The sequence below is a fragment of the Saimiri boliviensis genome, chromosome X, assembly GCF_048565385.1.
Source record: "Saimiri boliviensis isolate mSaiBol1 chromosome X, mSaiBol1.pri, whole genome shotgun sequence".
Lineage (NCBI taxonomy): Eukaryota > Metazoa > Chordata > Mammalia > Primates > Cebidae > Saimiri > Saimiri boliviensis.
The window spans coordinates 35,238,718-35,254,656 of record NC_133470.1 but is presented as its reverse complement, the minus strand read 5'-3'; the positions used below and the strand labels follow the sequence as shown (position 1 = coordinate 35,254,656).

Genomic DNA, 15,939 nt, shown 5'->3' with positions numbered 1-15,939 from the left:
TCACAGAAAAGATGGTATTTGAAGATGGGAAACCTTAGGAGAAGGCGTGTCAAACAGGGAGAATGAGAGTGAAAGGATGGGATAAAACAATCTTGAATAAATAGGACAGACATGGAGCACAAGGTGAAAAAGGTAAGCTGAAGCCAGATTCTACTACAGAGGTTCCCACTCTGCCTGGACATTCAAATCAACTGGGGAGTTTTAACAAAATATATATATACATATATATATATATATATATATATCTCAGGCCAAACCTCATCAATCTCTGTGCTGGGCTATGATTTACAATCTCAAATATCTATTACCTAAGTTTTGTTCAAAGGCTTTTAACATTGACAATTAAATGTGTACAAACAAGAAAACCTTTGTTTTATGTATTTTCTTACTTTAAACCTAAATTCCTAAGCCTGTCCCCCAATATTTTTTTTCTGAGTCTGATTGCTAGGAAATGCTCCAACATTTTATTTCATTTTACTTTTTTTCTTTTGAGACAGGATCTTGTTCTGTCACCCAGGCTGAAGTACAGTGGCACCATCATTGCTCACTGCAGCCTCAACCTCCTGGGCTCAAGTGAACCTCCTGCCTTAGCCTTCTGAGTAGCTCAGATTATAGGCATGAGACGCTGGGCCTGGCTCCTGGCATTTTTAATGACATGTTTTAATTATTTCCTCCTCCCAGCTGCAAATCTTTATATTTGTAGAAAATGTAAACTAATTACATTAGATTAAGCACAATTCAAATAAAAGGCAAAGCTCCTTCTAAAGTCAACCAACAAACAGTGAAAGCACTGTGGAATCCAACATTGCTCTTGCTAGGAAGAAAGGACTTTCAATATTTTGAATTATTTGTGTCATTTCTACCTCTAACCAGATGTATTGTTAATCCAGAACTCACTGTTCTTGAAAAGGCAAGTCTCAGGCTGGGAGAAAAGATTTGCAATACGTACATCCAAGAAAGGACTTGTATCCAGAACATAGAAAGGATTCCTACAAAACAATAAAGACAACTGATTTTAAAATACACAAAAAACTTGAACATCTTACAAAAAGAGGAAATCAAAATGGTCAATGAAAAAATGAAAGTGTGAGGCACATTAAATCTAGATAACATTATGCACCTGTAGAATGGCTAAAATAAAACAGACTAAGAATAGCAAGTGTTGGTGAGGATGTGGAACAACTAGATCTTTTTTACATTGCTGATGGGAGAATAAATTAGTATAACCACTTTGGGAAAATGTTAGGTAGTACTTCCTAATGCTAAACTTATCTTACTTCTGAGCAATCCTACAAATGTATTTATGTCCACCAAAAAGCATATACCGTAATGCTCATTGCAGCTCTATCATAGTAGCCAGAACCTAACAAAACAATTAAAAATTGAAAACCCCCAAATGTCCAGAATGGGTATACTGTGCTATATTTGTACAATGTAATCCTATACCACAATGAAGACAAGACTATGTTTACATACATCATGTAACTAACTCTTGCAGACACAATGTTGAGTGAAAGAAGGTACATGATGCAGTCCACAGTCTGTGATTCTATTATATGAAGTTGAAGAAGAGACATAACTAAAATATGGGAATATAATTCAGATTAGTCATACTCCTGGGCAGGGTTGAGGGGATGTGAGAAGGCTGTGGTTACTGACTGAAAAGGGACACAAGGGCACCTTCAGGGGTACTGAAATATTCTGTATATAATCTGGGCAGTTGTTTATGCTGGTTTCCACATAACGTGCAAGTTGAAATTGTACACTTAACATTTTGTGTTCTTTACTATAAGTAATCATTATACCTCAACAAAGGGAGGTGGAGGATAATAAAAAGAAAACAAAAAATATTTCAATTTCTGTCTTTTAAGTTTCCTTTGAAGGAGGAAAGGACATTACAAACAAGTCATTCAGAGTTGAGGCATGAACATTTGATAGTTTTAAAGTAAAATCAACCTTGGTCCAAATGTTTCACATTAAAAGTATGTTATTCTGAGATCTGAATTTAATTTAGAAAGCATATAGATTTCTTACCGAAGGATACCAATAAACATATAGTTTGCAAAAAGATGAACCACGGGTTGAGCTCTATTTAGGATTTTAAAGAAAAGCTTCATTTCAATATATAATGAAACAGAAATTAGAAACTGAACTGTCAAAAAATTTTGAGCTACATATGTTTCCATAGAAGAGCTCTCCTTTATTCACTAAATGGCTGGCCTTTTGAAGAGGGTCCAACTGAAGGTGTAAGCAGTGTCCTTTGTCAGTGTTGTAGTAGGGTTTACTCTACGCAAGGTTCAGGCTAATAAATGCATATAGTTATAAAGCCATCTCCATTATAATTACAGGTTGTACAATAGAGAAGAGGGAGCCTTTTAGATCCACTCATTTGGTAACAGATCAATTTATGCTTTTACTAGGTTTTTGTTTTTTGGATGACTCATCAAGAAGGGAAGAAATTGATTGCAAATAATATACTGCACCTATTGGTAAAATGCTCTTTAAATCACGTGTAAGCATTCCATACTTCAGTACAAACTGGGGCACTGCGATGGCTAAAGCGTAGGATGTAATCTCTTCTCTAGATTGCATTTATTCAATCCAACCGAGAAAACAAAGAGGAAAGGGAAGAATATAGGCTCATTAGAAATGATGAAGGAAAGAATAGACGCTTGTTTCCTTTTTTAAAAAATGAAATCCAGATTTTAAAAACTCAGCTGAAATCTTTGTATTTATTTCATGAGTTTCAGGCCCAATAATTTCAGAGGCCTGAAATCATACGGAGGCTCTATTTCTGCAGACAACAATGTATTCTGTTCATGATAATGGTTAGAGTTTCTGAAGTGCCCACACAATAATTTTAAAAATCTAACCCTTTAGCTTCTCTGCTGCCTGATGCTATTTTGGTGGGGTAGGAGCACACAGGGAGAGGTGTGTCAGTGTATGTGAGGTCCACCTGCCTGCAATGTCCTGAAGAGCAAGATGGAATAGAAATGTGTTTAAAAACTTTCGTAAGAACCAAAAAACAGAACCAGAACACAGCTGTTTGTAATTGCTCTATTTATTAATACATATATCACAAATGTTCACAATATCAATGCATTCTTGTTGGCATGCTAGACAGAGGCATTATTTTTGAAGATCTTTTTAAAATATTTTGACTTGTTCCCCCTTCACACTCATTTTTAAATTGATCTGATGAGGTCCTCAATGTCTATAATGTCAATGCAAGAAAAAAGTACACAGAGAAGTAGTAAAATAACACAATAGCAATTAATTGGGGAAAAACAAAATATCATGGCCTTCACAAGAAGCAACAACACAGCTTTGTAACAGGATTATACAGGTTTCAACTGAGAGGCAAAGATGCACTAAACTGCCTACACATACCCAGGTATGTAACAAAAGGAGACCACCTAAAGCTCAGTTTCCTTCATGCATGACACATGCTTTTTTTCTCCTCATGGACAATTACCGATGTGTTTCTTTACATGTCTTAGGCAGCCTGAAGAAGGTAGGAAAGCCTTAGTAGAGGGAAAATCAAACCAAATAAGATTAAGTCAAAAGAACAGATAACTATCGTCTGCTTATCTACTTAAAGGTGTGTGGCATTTACCACAGTGAGGAGCTAACAGGAGCCTCCCACACTACATGCAGGGCCCAAAGGGGCCAGCGATGGTGTGACAACCAGTCACCGGTGATGAGTTGCAGTTGGACCAAGTACAGATGGAGGGGCTGGCCCATGCAGGGCCTCAGGGTGAGGTTCACTAGGACTAGCTGCAGGGGGACCTGGCTACACTCTGTGGCACAACAGGGCTTCACAAAATGGACACTACATGTGACATGGGCTAAAAGGTGGAGCAGAGACTGGGTAGGAGTGTCAGTTGCACGTTGGGGGCTAAGGGATAGGAGGAGCAGGGCAGGTGGATTATGTACTGTGCTCTAACATTCTTTGGAAGTCTTTCAAAGATTGATGCAGCTCCTTTTTAAAACAGGTCTCTTATTCCGTCGTTCTTGAAAGACTAAGAGAGAAATTAAAACACGTCAGTGATTCACCAGTAATAAGGCCTTGAAAAGAAAGGTAACATGCTGAAAAATGCATTCCCACATTTTTCACAAAGGAGCCAATTATACTTCCTTCCCACAACCACGGAAATCAGATTTCCTCACATGGACGAGTGCCACCCGGATCAGGTGCTCAATGGCCAGGCAGTACTCCTGCACATCTGAAGGGGAGTATGTGTCCCAATTTTGTGTCCCAAAATTAAACACTCCCCACTGCCACCTACCTTCTCCTTACACCATCTCATACTGATTGGCCGTGATGAACCGGGACAGACAGCAGGCCAGCAGCATGCCAATCAACTGTTGCCAGGGAGAAAAACAAAAATGAGACTCTCAAGTCACTGAACCACATCTTTCTTTTAATTGATAACAATTTTATATGTTTATGGGATATAATGTGATTTTTGATATATGTGTATCGCTAGACATAATTTTTTAAAGAAGTTTCTGTATGTAAATAGGGAAAGGGCCCTAAAGCAAAAGATAAAACCCGATTTCAACCATGGGATCTCAGCTGTTGAGAGTCTAACTGCAGGGTCAACTGGAGGTTCTCAAACTGGCCATCATGTTCCAGCTATAGCTCACTCCGGCCATTGAATAACAACTTTTGACACTTAAGGCTATTAAAATTTATTCATGTTATGAGAGTAATAAAAAAATAAGAAACAGATTTAGTGATATATTAACTAAAAGGCTAAAATTTAATTCAAAGCTATAGCACATGCATTTGGAAGATTTCTCAGCATACTATAATATCCCAGCAATACCCAGCTAACAAAATAATAGTTCTTTCCTTGAGGCAAGAATAGAGACACTATTCTTGACCAGGTACATTCACCAGTGAGGTAAGAAAGCCATGGCTTGTGAAAAGCCATAGGAGGGGATGGGGGAAGTGGGACTTTATATTCTGTCTCTCAACCATGTAGACATCTTAGGCCTAAGTGGGCTCATCTATACCCAGGGCCCACCTCCTAGCTTTTTAGGGGCCTCAGGACAACCAATGACATACTACCTCCACCTCCTCAGAAGATTCTAGTCCTCCACTTGTCTTTGTGCTTTGAGCTAAACTATGGCACAAGTGAATCTAATAAAGATGGCTGTGATACTCTCAAGACACCCTTAAGCACATCTTGTTCTGTTCATTAGGAAATTCCCACTCATGAATCTGGAGGATCAACATTCTTTGGAGAGGAGCCCAATTGTGCACTTGTGTTTAGAGGATGCTTTCTCTTGGCCAATGTAGTCCCTTCTCCTTAGACAACAGGGCATGTTTTGCTGGATCAGGGGTGGGAATAACCTGTGTCACTAAAAGTGTGACCCCAGGACCAAGAGCATCATAATCACCTAGGACCTTTTTAGAAATGCACATTCTCAGTTCTCACCCCAGACTTGCTGAATTAGATACTCTGGGGGATGGGGCCCAGCAACTGGTGTTTTAACAACCCTTCCAGGGCAGGGAACTGCTCATCCAATCCACCTAGTCACCCTTATCTTTCAGGTGAAATACCTGCTGCCACTTCAGGTCCCACTGTTGGTCAGGGCCACACCTGAACTCCATTTTCCTGGCTCTTAACCTACCCATGCAGTTTCCAGTTCTCATCTTTTATCTTCCTTTTTCAAATTAAAACTGTGCTGTGAAATATGCAAACTATAACCTCTTTCAGGTAAGGAGACATCATTGGACTCATCCTGTCTTCTACCAAGACTCTGGCCAACATCATTTGGTGCCATAAAATACAAAGTCTCGTGCACTTACTGCCAAGTGGCTGAAGATACCACGACTGTAACCTCCAGAATATTTTGCCAAATGAGAAACTAAAATATGAGTGTAACAACCTTGAACCTCATAGCTTGTCTCTTTTTGTTACAACTTCCATTTTCCAGGTTCAACACCAGAACACACTTCATAATGTAAAAAATCAAATAAGTGTCAGAGGTAAATAACATATTGGGGTAGAACAAATTACAGTCATCCCTTAGTGTCTGCTGGAGATTGGTTCCAGGACCTCATGAGGATAGTAAAATCCTAGGATGCTCAAGTCTCTGATACAAAATGGTGTAATATTTGCATATAACCTATGCATATCCTCCTTTATACTTTAAATCATCCCAAGATTACTCATAATACCTAATACAATGTAAATGCTATATAAATAGTTGTTATACTATATTGCTTTTATTTGTATTATTTCTTGTCGTATTGCTATTTTCAATCCACAGCTGGTTGAATCCATGGATACAGAACCTGAAGATATGGAGGGCTGACTGCAGATATGGAGGGCTGGCTGTATTGAATATCCAGGCTGGAGTGCAGTGGTACAATCTTGGCTCACTGCAACCTCTGCCTCCCAGGTTGAAGCAATTCTCCTACCTCAGCCTCCTGAGTAGCTGGGATAACAGGCATGCACCACCACACTCAGCTAATTTTTGTATTTTTAGTAGAGATGGGGTTTCGCCATGTTGACCAGGCCTGAGATGTCTACATGTGTCAGCTGGGTATGGCTGGGATATGGGCTCAAATGATCCTGGGCTCAAATGATCTGCCTGTCTGAGCCTCCCAAAGTGCTGGGATTACAGGCATGAGCCACTGCACCTGGCCTGTATTGAATCTGTACCTTAAACTGTACAATATTACAATCTCAGTTTTCCAGATAAGAAAATTGAGAGTTGTGAGAGGTTAAAGAATACGCCCCAAGCTACACAGGTAATTCTCAGAACTTGGGTTGTACCCTCTTCTCCTATCTAAGAATAGCCCCAGCCATGTCCTGCCCTCTACATAGAAGAGGCAAACAAGTCTTCTCAAGGGCCCTCAAAAAGAAACAAATGACTGGCACATAATGAATCATCTTAGCAGCATTTTGACCCTGAAGGAGGCCAGACAGGAGGGTGAGGATCAGAAAATGTACAGGTAGGAATAGGATCTGTATTTTCTTATGAGTACCTTTTCCCTTTCAATTTCACAGACTTAAGTCTTTTTGTTTTAAAAGCACAAAATGAATTCCCTTCAGGTGCTATCAGAGGCAGGAACAAGGCTGATCTCTGGCCTTAAAAGTTAATACAGCAGGCCAAGTAAAGAGGTCAGAATTATAATCCTGGATCTATAGTAGCTGCCCAACTTCAAGCAAGTCACTCAACCTTCCCCTTCTGGAAAACAGCTCTACTTTCTTTACTCAGAACTATAATATTACATGATATGGGGAATTAATCCAGCCCAACAGGTTCTAAGTCTAGCAAAGCCCTGGGTCTATTTACCTTAGACACAGAAGTGCTAAATACAGAGGTCCAGAGGACACCCCATTACCCCATCACATTCACACATGCCAATGTACATATACACAATGTCACAAATTGAATAAACATGTCCATGCCCAGGCATCCCACGGCTTTTGGCTTCCAGGCCATATTGGGGGTGGGGATAGGACAGGGGTAATGTGCGTGCATGCTCTGTCTCTCTCTCTCTCCCCAAGCCCTCGAGTGAAAGAGCAGTTGCCAAAGATGCAGTGAAGAAGTACCTACTAAACACACTCAACCTCTTGCTATAAATTTATAGGCAGCAGGCCCTGCCCATCAAGTCCCGACAAATGAGGTTTAGCTTGAGAGGACAAAGGCAATGGAAGTTTATAGACAGAAGTGTTCAATGCTTGACATAACCCTCCTGCTGTCCAAAAACAGCACTCAAGAGCTTTCAATTAGCTAAGTTAGCTAACAGGGGCAAAGTTCCTGCACAGTCTACTAAAAGGCTAGACCCAGCTTAGTTTTCCTAATACTTTATACCACCTTTAATCTCTGAGACAATAGATGTGCATGACCAGTTTCTTCCAACAGATGATAGCATGGAGGTCACAAGAGCAAGCAAAGCAAAAGGCAAGAAAAAGGTCAAGGGCAAGCGAACGAAAGGCGGGGGGAGGGGAGAGAGAGAGAGAGAGCTCTGTTCTTTCCTACCCACTTTGTCCTCTCTGTGGTCTCTACTTAGTAGAGCCTTCTTTATTATAGGAAGGCTAAGGAATAGGGCAACACAATTGGTTCATCAATATCAGCTAACATTTGCTAAATTTTACTATGACATTGGCTCTAAAATTTCTGAACACATGTAGCTAAAGGTCTGGCTCCAGGTCACTGACCAGGATCAATAAGGCTGGTTCTTTGTGAACAGGTATCTGGTAAACGGCCACCATTGTCCCAGGATGCCCCGGATTTATGGACGTCTGGAGGCCAACTTCAGCTTTCAGGAACCCTGAGTTTGACGGCACCATAAATAGCTGCAGTTCTTGGTGCATCTGGCTGGTAAATGACAGCCATAGCAATCCCTCTCCTTGCCTGAACCTGGGAACAGGTCTCAAGTCTCTACCCTGCTGGTCCTGCCTGACTACATGGGTGAATAGTACTGGCACTGTGGTGTGATGCCACTGGGCTTTGTGTTTTATTACCCCAACAACTATGCGGTACCTTGATGAGACCTAAACTCACTGCAGAGAGTTTCGGAGTTTGAGGTTCCTTAAGGCCAAAGCCCCTCTTACTGCCCTAGAGGGTCACAGGGCATATTAAAAAATTCACGAATCACAGATTTCTTAAAGGTAGCACAGAGAGATTAATGCTTATCAGGCCAGATAACTATTTGTCTAATCATAAATTTCTTCATTGGAATGTGTGAGAGAAGAGTGGAAGAGAGGTGTTAATCAGATTCATTACGTGGAGAAGGATTCATTTGATTTATCTCATTAATGAAAATAGGATCCTCCTGATACCACACAATACACTTATGGCCACATGGGAATATTCTTGGATGGTAAGGTGTTTCATTCACGAGATTCCAGATTCTTTGAGGCTCTCTTCTCCTCATGTACAATACCAGCATAATGTCCCTTTATTTTTTTCCTCCGATGGGACAGGCCTCCTCAACGCCAATGCCAAACACAAGACTACCCTTTTGATGTTAACAATGTGATGCTACACATGCATGTGTTAAGTAAACAGGATGTTCAAGGCTGTCAAGTGCATCCTGCACATTTGCATTAGTCACCAGGGTTTGGGGATCCTCTAAAACGTCCCTCAGTCATTAGACTGATGTTACTGAGTATTATTATTGAAATATTATAGCCACTAGAAAAAATTTTAGAGTAGCAATTGCTTTTCAAATGTCTCTGGAGACTGAGTTAATTTGCATTGTTTGTGACCCCACTCTGGTTTGTCTGTGTGTTGGAGTGTTGAAAGTTTAATTCACTTCATGAGCTGTAAGACAAAAACAAAAAATAATGAAGCATGGTAAAAGATAATTTTGAAATTGCAACAAGAAACACACTTGTGTTGGCTGAGCCCACATGCTCTTGTGAGATAAAACGTCACACAGGTATTGTAACTGCTTAGGAAGAAAAGCTCTTCTACCTCTCTAAGGGTGTCTACTTACAAAAAGTAAACCATCAGACTAAAGTTCTATTCCTTAATCTAAGTGAGGGTTACACAGCTATGTTCATTTTGTGGCAACTTATTAAGCTGTAAACATAATTTATGCACCTTTCTGTATATTTCACTTTTCAATTAGAACGTTTTAGAAACAAACTGGAATAAAATTAAAGTGCATCGGCATTGCTAAGCCAGAGGGCCAGAGATACAGATGGGTGGGGAAAAGTAATTAGAGTCCGAGATAGCCTATGCAGAAATTAGAGTTGTGGTTTGTTGTAGACACCAGGTCCTAAATAAAAAGAAATTTTAAAAAATGAAATGAGAGCTGTGGAGACATTACTCAGACAACATTAATTGGGCTTTGTTTGAAAAATGACCTGTTGGTCTGAACAAAGTCTGAGTTAAACCATAAACAAAGTTTGCTCTTGGTTGTTAACTATACATGTCGATTCTTCTGCCCAAAGCAACATTTTAGCAAGGATATATCATTTGTCTGGGAGATCAGAAGCCTGTGGGACCATGCCCTGCCTGGTGGAGGTAGGCTACATTTTAGATTTAGCTTAATCTTGTTCTATCCTCAAGTGTGTGTGGTTTACTTAATTGGCATAGTACTTCTCCCATTGATTTTTAGACAGCAGGTAGAGATAAAGGGATATAAAATTTAATAAACAAAATTTGGTTTCCTCTTAAGAAACCAAATAAGAATAGTCAAACCTCTTACAGTCAAACCTAGAGATTAAAATAATGATCACAAGCTGAAGTTTGCTAAATTTAGGCTTTCTTTAAAAGGAAAGATATCATCCATAATACACAGGAATTAAGAGAGAACAAAAAAGGGTCAGATCAATCAGGAAAAAAGCTTCCCCCAAATCCAGATCAGCCATTTGATGTTCTGCATTGTTTATGCTCCAATTATGCCAGCACGTTATTCAGTGAACCTCTATTTGACCTACAGAAGTAGCCAGTTGTTTATCTGCAGCCAGTCATTAGTTGAACTGTAACCGATATTCCCTTGATGACAAAACTTCGTTTGAGTTGAAAAAGAAAAATCAATAAACAGATCACCTGAGGACTAATGAGCAAGGTGCTTTGACCCCATCTATCAGCTTTTCCCAAAGCACAGGAAGGCAGGCTGAGAATCTCGAGGCCAGGGAGGGAGGTAGAGGAAAGGATAGATAGGCTCTGCACAATTATGTGGGCTACCTGGGAGAATGCGATTCCAAACGCCACTCCAGCGATGATTCCCATGTTAGTCTCCATGAAACTAGTTACCAGATCATAACAACCCTGAAAAAAGAAAAACACTGTCTTGGAGACATGTTTTTACTCAGGCTAAGCTTTTTACTCAAGCTATGTGTACTGAAAACACTCCCAACACACACTTCAACCTTAATTCAGCAAATATAATTGCAACTCACTCTAGGGATTTATTAGCATTCTTTTCAAACTTAAAAACATAAGAAAAAATTTTAAACATACACAAAAGTGTAGAGACACATGACCCTTCCCCTGACATCACAAATTAATATTTGGTCGATCTTGTTTCCTTTGAACCTCCCCGACTCCCATCACATTTAAAGCCAATCCCAGACACAATTTCATCGACAAATGTTTCCATAGTAGGACTAAATTTAGCAAGAAATCTGTAAGATCTATGAAACGAACACGATAGAGATAAAGGAGTAGACCTGAAAAGATGAAAAGACATTCTGCATCCTTGAACAGGAAATCTCAGCATCATAAACATAGTTACTAGCATTTTGACGATGAATGACAAAACTTGAATAAATAAACTGAAATCATCTAGCTAAAGGGAAGTGTTTGGGTATCTGCCAACTTGATGAAGTTTTAGGGTTCTTCCTTATGAGACCATTAGAATTTTTTAAATAGGGAAACCTTATGTTCTAGGGTCATCTTTTCCAGAAAGAGAGTATTTGTAAATATATTTATTTAAACTGGCAAAATCAGCCTAGAGTCTTTATTCAGCTAGGAAGACATGGTCTTTTTCCAGTTTTCTGGAAAAGGGCTTCAATTTAAGTGTATAAAGTATGTAAAAAATAAAGACATTAATATAATAAACACATTAAGGCTGGTTCTTGTTTATTAAGAATGGCACACTGAGTTTTAATAACATTTGAAGAACAACAAAAAAAACCCAACCATGTTTCCCCCTTTAAAGTTCAAATTTAACAATTTAACATTTCTTATAGCTGGTAAAAAATTATGCCCATGTTGTGTCTTCTATTAAGTGATAACTATATAGACTTGTAGTCTGCTTGCATAAAAAAAAAAGATGCATTAACTTAGAAGTAGTGCTTTAAGACATGTTGTCTTTTGTTATTTAAGTTCAGGGGTACATGTGCAAGTTTGTTATATAGGTAAACTTGTGTCGTGGGGGTTTGTTGTACAGATTATTTTGTCACCCAGGTATTAAGTCTACTACCCGTTAGTTATTTTTCCTTATCTTCCCCCTCCTCCCACTCTCTAACCTCCTATAGGACCCAGCGTATACTGTTCCCTTTGTGTGACACATGTTTTCAATGCAATTGACAAACTATATTCCTTAGTTATCTGAAGTAAATTTGAAGGCCAGGGTGGGAGTGGGAAAGGAAATACATTATCACTCATGGGGAGTTTTGAAATTTGATTCCCCATAGTAGAAGCTTGCTGATTTCACTTTTACTAGTGACACTATATATCACACTATTTTTTTCTTTCTTTTTTTCTTTTTTCTTTTTTTTAATGGAGACAAAGTCTTGCTCTGTCACCCAGGCTGGAGTACAGTGGCGTGACCTCGGCTCACTACAACCTCCGCCTCCAGGGTTCAAGTGATTATCCTGCCTCAGCCTCCCAAATAGCTGGGATTACAGGTGTGTGCCACCATGCCTGGCTAATTTTTGTATTTTTAGTACAGACGGGGTTTCACCACATTGGCCAGGTTGGTCGTGAACTCCTGACTTCACGTGATCCGCCCCCGTCGGCTTCCCAAAGTGCTGGGATTATAAGCATGAGCCACCATGCCCAGCCTCACACTGTTTTTCAAAAGGTAGTAGAAGGGAGAAGAGTTTGAGCTAGGAATAAGACAAAATGGGGAGAGATGTGGATTTTCTAACGCTTTCCCAAAATGTAGCAGCTAAGACAGCAGTTTGCCGGGCTGGTCATCATTACTCTATCTTCTCCCTGCAGTGGCAATGGGGCTAAGAAATGAGGTCCAGATCAGCACCAGTGTTAGGTTAGCTCAAAATATGAAAACAGAAGCCTGATAATACAACCCAGAGAAGCAAAATGAGCTATTTTCTTATTCTGGAAAATAGTTTGGCATAGATTTGTTTTTTTCTGCACACTTCAGTTCTACACTTAAGCTGAATATATTTTCTAAAGTATGATTTCTACTCCACTCTAGAAGATTTTAGAGTTGATCACATTATTTTTGGTAAGGCCACTCCAGCCAGTAGGAGAAACCAGAAAAAGGAAATGACTGCCTGGCATTAGTACAGCCGTGCCAAAATAGTTCTTTCTATACCTTGATCCTCAATGTATGGTTCTTGAAAGAGCAGTATTTCACCACCTACGAACTTGTTGGAAGTGCGGGATTGGCGGTCCCACCCCAGACCTACTGAATCAGAATCTGCCACATCCATGGGTTGTCCCTTTTGACATATTTTAATGAATTTTAACCAGATACCCAGATGCTTCACATGCCCATTAAAGGGTGAGAAGCACTCTTCTGTAAGAAATGTTTTCTCATTATTTTTTACTCCAAATAAGAAAGCAAGTTAATGAATCATATCAGCAATAGGGTTACTTAAAATGAGAAGATAAAAGTGACTTCATTTTTTTTTGTTTTTATTTAAACAATAAAAGACCAATGTCAAAATAAATGTTTTCCATCTCTGAATTTTTCTGTTATTTACTGCATGGACCCCAAAGTTCATTTTCCAGGTCTCAGCACAGATCTTTCTACGGTAGGAGCTGCTTTAATACTACAACCACTGGCCATGTTTGCATTCAACCTTAAATTCTTCCCTAAACTATGATCTTATCTACTCACAACAATCTCTCATAATTTCCTAATATGAAAGTCTAGTTGTAAGGTGTGAAATAAATCTACACAGACCTGCTAAGTATCCTAGGAAATAATCAGAACAGTTCATGTGCTCGCCCTCTCAGCAGGTCTAAATCAACAGTCACCAATGGAAAACATCTGCAAGTGGCAGACTTTAACTACCAGGAGTAGAAGGCTAGTCCCAGACAGGTTATGGGAAAAGGTATCTCTGTAGCTGCCAAGCAGAATAACTCTATTCCTCTTGCTCTTACAAACTGTCAAACAATTCCTATGAAGTAGGATTTCAGCCAATGCTATGAGCCAACTGAGCCTGCAGACATTTCATCATCCTGCTAGCAAAACCAAAATAAAACCTGTCCCCAAATCCAAGCAATAAATATCCTATTTAACTGTTCATACTTTCTTCCTATTCTATCTCAGTTATCTGTACAAGACAGGTCTCTCAGTCTTCCCGGTAAGAGCCAAGTATCATCTTTCTGTGCTATCAGAGTACAGAGTTCAAGACACCAAAGGATCTACAGGGATGAGCCATTTATTCTAAATCACAGGATTCCATATAACTAGAATGTGCTAGTAGTTAAGCCTCCTAGGGGAAGGAATCACTGGGAGGAGAGGTAACATTTATAAGCATCTACTATTACCCCATTCCCATGTCATCTTTTATAGATTAGGTGTCTGAGATTTAGCAAGGAGAAGTTATTTGTCTCATAAGTTCCAGTGGGCATTAAATAAGAATGTCTAATGAAACTCGGTAGACAAATTTTAGTTTTCATTCACTTTTTTCCTCTGAGGGAGTCAGGTTGGAGGCTATAAGGTAAGTAAGAGAGAAGTTAAGCAGATCTTCTAAGTATTTGAGGTGGCCAGGAAAATATAAAGTTGGATTGTAGTAGAGAGGTGGAAAGTGAGGTCAATGTGTAAGTTTATCGATGAAATGAAAAATGCTACCCTATCTCTCTTTCTGGAAATAACTGTAAGGATTATAGATGCACTATAGGATATGTCTCCAAACTTGTTTTTAGATACTAACAAAAGATCCTCCCTATAAGAAAATCCTGCATCATTTCAATAAAAGACTCCATGTGATGTAGAAGACAGATTTCACCACCATCATTTATATTACAGTTAACATGTATCACATCTGTGCCATAACCTGTACCAGGCACTGTGCTTTTGATACTTTATCTCATTAAATCTTCAAATCAAGCCCAAGGAGCATTTGCTATTATTATTCCCATTTTACAGATGAGAAAAGCAAGACTGAGAAAAGCTAAGTAACTTGACCGAGATCACATAACCTACAAGTGGCTGAGTCAGAATTTCTACTGGAGCCTGACACTAGACCCTGTGCTCCTGACTTCTGGATTCTCAATTTTCACAAAAGAAGAGGAAGTCTGAGTGGGAAAAAAAAAGACTTGGGTACTGCTTTCATGAATGTCCTTCTTAGGCTCTGTTATATCAACTATCTCACTGCCGTAGAGCACTTCTTGCCTTCCATAAATTGGAGTGTCTACCACATGCCAAGTATGTTTAGCACTTCATAAAATGGAAGCATAATGACACATATGGGTGCTCAGTGGGGATGTCCATGAAGAAGCCAGAAGTTACATTATTAACTAGTAAGAGATGAAGGAAGCCTCAATGTTTGGGTCCATAAGAAAATTCCAATGGAAACAGATGTCCTTTTAACTTGGACAATAAGCTGTTAGTACTGAATCTTACTATCTTTTCTCTCTGAATTATTCAGTAGTTGGTACAGATTACGTAGAGTTTTGAAGGCATCATAAGAACAGAATTTTATCTTAGCAAGAAAAGATTTACCCCATGACTGAAAAACAGAAAGTAAACACAATAGTAGGTTTTTTTCTCCCTTTTGTTTGCCAAAATGTATTTCATATATGGTATTTCTCTAAACATTTAGGAATGTAGATAGTCTTCACATGCAGTTACATCATGTCTTCATTTTATTATCTGTAAAGTGGAATACAGAATTGATTTTCCTCTTCCCTATTAACACTTCCTTTCCCTCATTTCCACTATGTACTAACTTTTAAATTTCATTTAGTCCTCTTTTTTCTTTTCTCTGATTTCTCTGGGAGTCAGGAGGTTGACAGTGAGTTGAATCTGAGTTGCTGATTTCTTTTCGCATGGCAGTGAACTCCCTAAAATAAAGGCCACCCTCCTAGCAGAAGTAGATGCTGTCTGTCAACTCTACTGCCCTCTTGCTATCAAGTATGACACCCAGCTGCAAACAATTTCATGTTTAGATGGCATATTAAGCAGAAGACGGACACCCAAAAGAAGAGAGCCAACATTCGCTATCTGACATAAGCATCGGGGTTAACAGAAACCACTGGCTAAACCTTCCTAACTATCCGTGGTAGATCCTTGCTGTGGGAGAGAAAGACAAG

At 39.3% G+C, this 15,939-nt stretch overlaps 1 protein-coding gene across 1 annotated transcript in view; it reads right to left on the bottom strand.

Moving 5' to 3' along the window:
* Positions 1-3,043: 3,043 nt before the first annotated feature.
* TSPAN7 (tetraspanin 7) overlaps positions 3,044-15,939 on the bottom strand; it is a 126,505-nt gene continuing 113,609 nt past the window's right edge. Inside the window, exons 6-8 of the mRNA XM_010334819.3 lie at positions 10,669-10,752; positions 4,290-4,365; positions 3,044-4,022 (exon numbers count right to left, since the gene is read on the bottom strand). Coding sequence (XP_010333121.1) covers positions 4,297-4,365; positions 10,669-10,752 — 153 coding nt within the window. The 3' untranslated portion in view covers positions 3,044-4,022; positions 4,290-4,296. The remainder of the gene's footprint in view (positions 4,023-4,289; positions 4,366-10,668; positions 10,753-15,939) is intronic.